The sequence below is a fragment of the Mastomys coucha genome, unplaced genomic scaffold (genome assembly GCF_008632895.1).
Source record: "Mastomys coucha isolate ucsf_1 unplaced genomic scaffold, UCSF_Mcou_1 pScaffold9, whole genome shotgun sequence".
Taxonomy (NCBI): domain Eukaryota; kingdom Metazoa; phylum Chordata; class Mammalia; order Rodentia; family Muridae; genus Mastomys; species Mastomys coucha.
In genome coordinates this window covers 18125843-18132903 of record NW_022196915.1, presented here as the reverse complement: position 1 = coordinate 18132903, position 7061 = coordinate 18125843, and the positions used below count along the sequence as shown (strand labels likewise).

The window sequence follows — 7061 nt, the reverse complement described above, 5'->3', positions numbered from 1 at the left end:
AAGTGGAGAGCTATACAATCCTAAATAAGAATCAGAAGCATACCCAGAATTACATCAGAAAAGACTGTTCCCAAACATCATAAACTAAAAATGTAATTGTTCAACTAGACAAGAAAGCCTTTCCCCAGACAGGAGTGGCACAGGCTCACTGAAATGCAGGAGCTATCACTGACCACTATGGACCAGGCTGTCTCTTCCACTTGACCACCAGAGCACCTATGGCTTTAGAGCACTAAGCCACACTCTGGTTGCCTTCTTTCTCTCTTTACTGATCCTCAGCTATGAGCTCACCAGTCTCCCATGCTCCCAGGACAGCCCTAGCTGGGGAAGACACAGTATGAAGAGGAGGTGCTGGCAGTCGGTGATAGGGGAGACCCGCATAGATGTGTCTACTCTGTCTCTCACTTTCCTCTCTTCTCCCCAGGGTGAAATGGGTCCAAAGGGAGAGTCTGGGCTAGCAGGACACCGAGGCCCCACAGGAAGACCAGGAAAACGAGGCAAGCAGGTAAGGGCCTCAGGGTTGACTCCAGTGAGGTCACACCCACTGGCTTGGAGATGTGTGGGGCATCATGCAGTAGTCCACTAGAGACATCCCACAGCCCTGCATCCAAGCATCCTCAGGGTTGATGACCAGAGCAGCCTCACTATTGACCAACCTTGAGGCTTCTCCCAGCCTACATGGTTCAAGGTTACAGGCTCCGCTCAAGGTCAGAAGCAAGAGAGACCTGAGTTCACCTGGTTCATAGGAACACATGCGTCTTAACTGAAGCAACTGGGAAGGGAAGGAGGTCGAGGTCATTTTGCAGAAAACCTGCTATTTTGCCCCGTGTACCAGGTATAAACGGAGTTTTAGAGAACAGCCTAGGCATTTCCCTGCTGCTAGTAGATCTTTTTGGGCCCTGGTGACGGTTCTCACTACCCAAGCCCCTAATTTGGAAGCTATCCTCTTCCCTGGGCTTGTTAGGAGTTTAGGGAAGTTGTTCACTCTGAGCTCCCTTGTCAGCAGGGCAAGCAAGGTTCCAGAGCTGGGAAATGGAAGAGGAGGGCTTGCATTCCTGGACTGGCTTAAGGACTGTGCTAAGTGCTCACAGGAAAACTAGCCCCTTTACTCATGGATAGATGCATCTGAGAGATGAGCTATGTCACCTTTTCTTGAGTGGTGGGAGAGGGGGCTGGTTTTTTGGTTTGTTTGTTTTAAGACAGGGTCTCACTATGTAACATAGGGTGACCTTGGCCTTTACTACATCTGCATCATTATTATTATTATTATTATTATTATTATTATTATTATTATCATCATCATCATCATCATCATCATCATCATCATCATCATCATCATCATCATAACTTTGCTGCCTATTTCTTTTTTGTTGTTTGGTTTTGTTTGGTTTTTTGAGACAGGGTTTCCCTGTGTAGCCCTGGCTGTCCTGGAACTCACTCTGTAGACCAGGCTGGCCTTGAACTCTGAAATCTTCCTGCCTCTGCCTCCCAAGTGCACATGTTACCACTGCCCAGCAGCCTTTTTTTTTTTTTCCTGAATAGATTTGAAATCCAGCTTTATTTAGGGGCTGGGGCAATGGCTTGGTGGGTAAAGTTCTTCTTGTGTAAGCATGAGGACTGAGCTTGATCCCAGCATTCATGTGAAAAGACCTGTGTAGCAGCTCAACACTTGTAATCTGAGCATTAGGGAGACAGAGTCTCAATCACTCTGTCCAATTCCACGAGCTGCAGGTTCAGTGGGAGACCCTGCCTTAGAATAAGGTGTGGAACAATAGAAGCCACCTAATGTTGATCTTTGGCCTCTGCTTGCAAACCCAGATACAAGTCAGCTTATGTAAATAATCTTGGTTGTTGAAAATCAGTATTTATACTTGGGATGTGTATACTTGTAATATGTATACTTTTTAATATTAATGATTTTGAGTATGGTAGAAGAAAATGTTATTTGAGCACCTATATAAAACACTTATTTTTAGTTGTTACCAAATTTTATGGGGTAGATGGTGATATAATTATGTATGTACCTACATTGTGGAGTGACCAAATCCAGTTATTAGCCATACCTATGACTTCCGATTTTGTACCGTTTCCTTGTAATGAGAATATTTCAACTCTATCTAGCTCATTGGCTTTTTATCTCCATCCTGTTATTGGCTATGACCTGACCTAGGCATTATAGCTCTCCATAATTCTTTCTTCTTTCATTTTAAGATTTCTTTATTTGTTTATCCATTTATTATGTACTTGTTGCTTTGAGACAGAGTCTCATGTAACCCAGGCTGGCCTCAAACTCTGGCCTCAAACATGCTGGGATTACATGTAGTTCAGAATTATTTCTTTTCTTTCATGTCCAATACGTAGATATTTTGTCCTTATAACTTAAAATCATAATGTGTACAGCTTATTGTTATTGTAGAAATTAATGAATTTCTAGACATCTTCTAAAAATACCTGCATCATATTCTAATAAACAAGGAAGCAATAGATTGTGTGGAGGTCCGCCCAGACCATAGGTAACACTGAGAGGACATGCTTTTCCCATGTGTTGGCTGTTTCCCTGAGGCTGAAGTGAGGATCCTCAGACTTCAGGTCACACCAGACTTGTCTCCAAGAAAGCTGCCGTTGACTTGATCCCAAAACCCCTCATGGGGTGGGGATATAGACCAGTGGTAGAGTTTTTACCAGGTGTACAGAAGGCCCTGAGTCCCACCCCGCAACACAAAAAGAAAAGGAAAAAACAAAATCTCTGGTTAAGGACATAGAATCACTTCCTGAAGAAAAACCTCCTAAGTTCACAGCAGATAAAGAATAAATAATGCAGGCTGGAGAGATGGCTCAGTGGTTAAGAGCACCGACTGCTCTTCTGATGGTCCTGAGTTCAAATCCCAGCAACCACATGGTGGCTTCAAAACCATCTTGTAATGAGATCTGACACCCTCTTCAGGAGTATCTGAAGACAGCTACAGTGTACTTACATATAATAAATAAATCTTTAAAAAAAAAAGGAATAAATAATGCTTTCCCTTTAATTTGGCTCAGGGAAACCTCCTGTAAAGACATGGCACTTTCCACACAAATGACCATTGAAGCAGAAGATTCCTCTGCCACTGGTGTCAGAGTCAAGGAGTGTTTCCAGCTCCTTCAAGCTGTGCACTTCCTGAGCTCAGAGCCAGCTGGCCTAGCTGTTAGAAAAACAAGCCCTGCTGGCTATATTAAGCTGGTGTGACTTCCTTTGCCACTCTGGGACCCATCTTGGTTACCATTCGGCATACTTCACCCTAGCCTAAGGATTAACAGCGTCCTCTGTGAGAGTAGAATTGGAAACAAACCAACCTCATGGCTTCCCTGGGACAAGTATAGGAAAGTCTCTAGAGGCCATGTTGGCAGGACAGCATCTCACTGAATCAATGTGGTGATTGGAAACAGAGTAGCTATAGGGTGTGAGTCTCTTTAAGATATCAGGGCTTCTTGGGTGTGAGGGACAGTTGTCATCCAGATGATCATCATGGTTGATTTAGATGATCTGGCTGTTGAGGAGGGAACTCACTGGTTCACGTGTTTCTTCCAAAGCTGCACAATTGGATAAGGAAGACGACCATCTACAATAGAGGGCTGTTGTTTGGTCAGGAGTATAGAAGTTGTGCTTCCCTACTAGGATCTCCAAAGGGCTCTAGGAGATCAGAACTCCTTTCCCCATGAGAGAAGATGAACCCTGGCCAGCCACTGGGGCTTGTTTCCCCATCACTCTTCACTCTTGGCAAGCCATATCTTCACTCCTGCCATCTTTAACCTCACAGAACCTAGGCAGGTGCCTATTTACTGGCCCTACTTTAGAGAAGATAAAAACCAAGGTACAAAGCAATACTGTGAGTTACCCAGGGCCTCACAGTCAAGGGAAAATATCTTGACTGACAGATTGTCAAAAGTTCCTCCCCATTCATTGCCAACTTCAGTCTCCCCCTTCCTTTAGTGTGGGGAGAGAAGATGAACATGGTAGATTCTAGACTACATGGAACTTATGTCTCCAGGGGAGACAGAGATTAAATGATCACACAATAATTTATGACCACTGATCTTAAATAAATGCTAGAAGAACCAGTGTGTGTGTGTGTGTGTGTGTGTGTGTGTGGTTTCTGAGACTGAGTTTCACACTATAGCTCTGGGTGGCTTAGAACTAGAACTCACTATGTATCTCAGGCTGCCTTTAAACTAGTAGCAATCCCTCTGCCTGAGCCTGTTGAGTGTTCTGATGACAGGCATGTACTTCACCACTCAGCTTGAAGAAGAATGCTTTAAGAGAATGTGATGAGGAACACCAGTGTTGCCTGAGAAGATCTTGCTGCTGAGACATCAGAGTTTAAAACTGAACGTAGAGGAGCATAAGGAAGAGCTTGGAGTTTGAAGAGAATTTTGTTTGAGAAATGGGCCAAGAATCATGGTGTTTTTTGACAAAAAAAAAAAAAAGACATCATCATCACCACCACCAAACCCTCTGACTCAGGCCATGACCAGCTTCTAGGGCTCAGTAAAGAGTGGGGTCTCTACTAAGATAGTAACGGAAAGTCTGTGGGTAGAAACAACTCTTCTGATGGAACAAAAATAACCCTAGCATGTAGGTAAACACTTAAATGATAGGTTCAACTTGGCCACCTGAACTTTAGGCATTGCACAGGTCCTGGTCTGAAACTCCACTCCCTAACTCATATCAGGGTGAGGTAAATTGGTTCTGCGGTCCTGTGCCACGTTTCTATAATAGATAATGAACTTAGTGAGGTCATCAAACTTGCAAAGGTTGCTTGTTCTGTTTGTCTCAGGAGCGGGGTGCTGGAGACCAGTGATAGTCCACCACAAGCTTTCGCTTTTCTGAGCAGGGTGGTCTCTGACTTAGAGGCAATGTGGAGGAAGAACTTTGTCATGCCATGATATCACAATGGGTTCCATCTTTCTCTCTATTAGGGTCAGAAGGGAGACAGTGGGATTATGGGCCCACCAGGCAAGCCTGGGCCTTCTGGTCAACCTGGTCGTCAAGGTCCTCCAGGGCCCCCAGGCCCGCCATCTGCAGGTAAGACTTATGCAACTTCACTTGATCTACACAGTAGCACTCCCAACTATGTCTCCCAGAGAGGCCACAAGGAGATGCCAACAAAGCTCTGCTTTGTATCTCTTGCTAGAAACCTCCAGAGTCTCTTTTGCATATCTTCCTAATTTCTCTATGATTTGGCCCACTGAACTTTGTTTTAACATTCTGGAGAACACACAGAGGAAGTAAAGAGGATAAATTACATTGGTAATGTCATTGATACTTTCAGTGAAAAGGGTACCAATTATTTCATCAACTACAATCTTTTTCACATATTTCATGGCTCCAAACATTATCTTAAACCCAGAAGGCATTACAGATTTTTCTGTCTTACACAGTGTGGTGAAAGATTGTTTATTTGCATTGGGTATATTGGGTATACTGGAAGGAACTGTTAAAAAGAAATTAAGAGTTGATCACTAAAGATGAAATAGGTATGTTTCTACCTTGTTTTACCCATTTAATTTGATTAGCTAAGTCCTTTATTTTATTCCTTTGTCAGCTCAATGGCAGGCTTTTTAAAGCACCTCACCTGTATAATGATGACATTCCTAGGTCAATCTTCAGCTATACAAAAGGAATCACAACTGTAATTACATCTTTTTCATAATAAACAGAGATATTTAAAATTCCACAATGCCTTCCTTCTACTGTATTTATAGGAACATGCTTGCCACCACATAGTGAGGTTGTCATGGAATGTCCTGCTCTGTTAGATCCCTTAAATCAAAGGGAAGTTTACTCTGAGACTCTATCTTGTCAAGAACCATGAAGAATCAGTCTCACTAAAAACTCTTGAGTTTTTTTCCTTTCCTACCTTTCTAACTGCCACAAAAAAAGGTTAGGTAGGTAAAAAGCCAGGTGGTGTTGGTGCATGTCTTTAAACCCAGCAGAGGCAAGCTGATCTCTGTGAGTTCGAGGCCAGTCTGGTCTACAGTGTGAGTTCCAGGACAGCCAAGGCTGTTATACTGAAAAACCCTGTAAAACAAACAAACAAAAGCAAAAGCGATTAGGTGAAAATCCTGGTAAACTATGGCAGGAACACACTGGGGAAGGATCCTTCCACTTTGGCCTACACCTTCCCCACCTCTTGTTTAGTTTGGTGTCCATGGATACCTGAGGACCATTGTCTCAAGCTGTGCTTGGGCATCACAGCATCTCAGGACAGAGAATCCTTGGAGCCACGAGGTACTAATCAGGGATTGACAGCAGGATGGCAGCCTGGTTTGCCTGTGGGAAGAACGTTATTGGGCCTTGGAGTGTTTAGGGCTAAAACCCTGAGGATTCTGGAGAATGGTAGTGGGGCACATGCATATGAAGGTGGATGGCAAACTAAGACCTTACTGATCCCGTTGTGCTTTTGTGTAGTCACAAACATGGCCCTATCAGACCTCTGGTTCCTTCCTGGGCCTGGGGACTGTGAGCAAGTTCTCAAAAAACCATGTTTGTGCAGTCAGTTGAGAATTGTAACCCAGAGATTTAGCAGCCAGCAGTTTTGTTTTCCTTCCCTGACGTCTAGTTCCTTTTCTCCTGAATTGGGAGGGGGTGTGGTATGCCCATTTTCCTCTCCCAACAGGATGCACTGTTCTTTCTCGAATGGCTTTTGCCATTGATGATATATCTCTCTCCCTCCCCCTCTGTCTCTCTGTCTCTCTGTCTCTCTCTCTCCCCTCTCCCCTTCTCTCTTTCTTTCTTCCTTTCTTTCTTTTTCTTCCTTCCTTCTTTTCTCCCTTTCCTTTTTAGTCCATTAGTGTGTGTGTGTGTGTGTGTGTGTGTGTGTGTCTGTGTGTCTGTGTGTGAATGTGTGTGCCACAGCATGCATGTGGATGTCAAAGGATAACTTATTGATTGGTTCTTTCCTTCACCTTGTGGGTTCTGAGGATCAAACCCAGGTCATCAGGCTTGGTAAATGCCTTCATCTACTAAGTACTCTCCACCCCATCTCTCTGTATCTGTCTCTCCTTCCTTCCTTTCTTCCTTC

At 43.9% G+C, this 7061-nt stretch overlaps 1 protein-coding gene across 7 annotated transcripts in view; it reads left to right on the top strand.

Moving 5' to 3' along the window:
- Colq (collagen like tail subunit of asymmetric acetylcholinesterase) overlaps window positions 1–7061 on the top strand; it is a 56131-nt gene that overhangs the window by 37705 nt on the left and 11365 nt on the right. For all 7 annotated transcript variants that reach the window (XM_031362103.1, XM_031362101.1, XM_031362104.1 and 4 more), the window contains 2 exons: window positions 425–505; window positions 4957–5062. In XM_031362103.1, the coding sequence (XP_031217963.1) occupies window positions 425–505; window positions 4957–5062 (187 nt within the window). The remainder of the gene's footprint in view (window positions 1–424; window positions 506–4956; window positions 5063–7061) is intronic.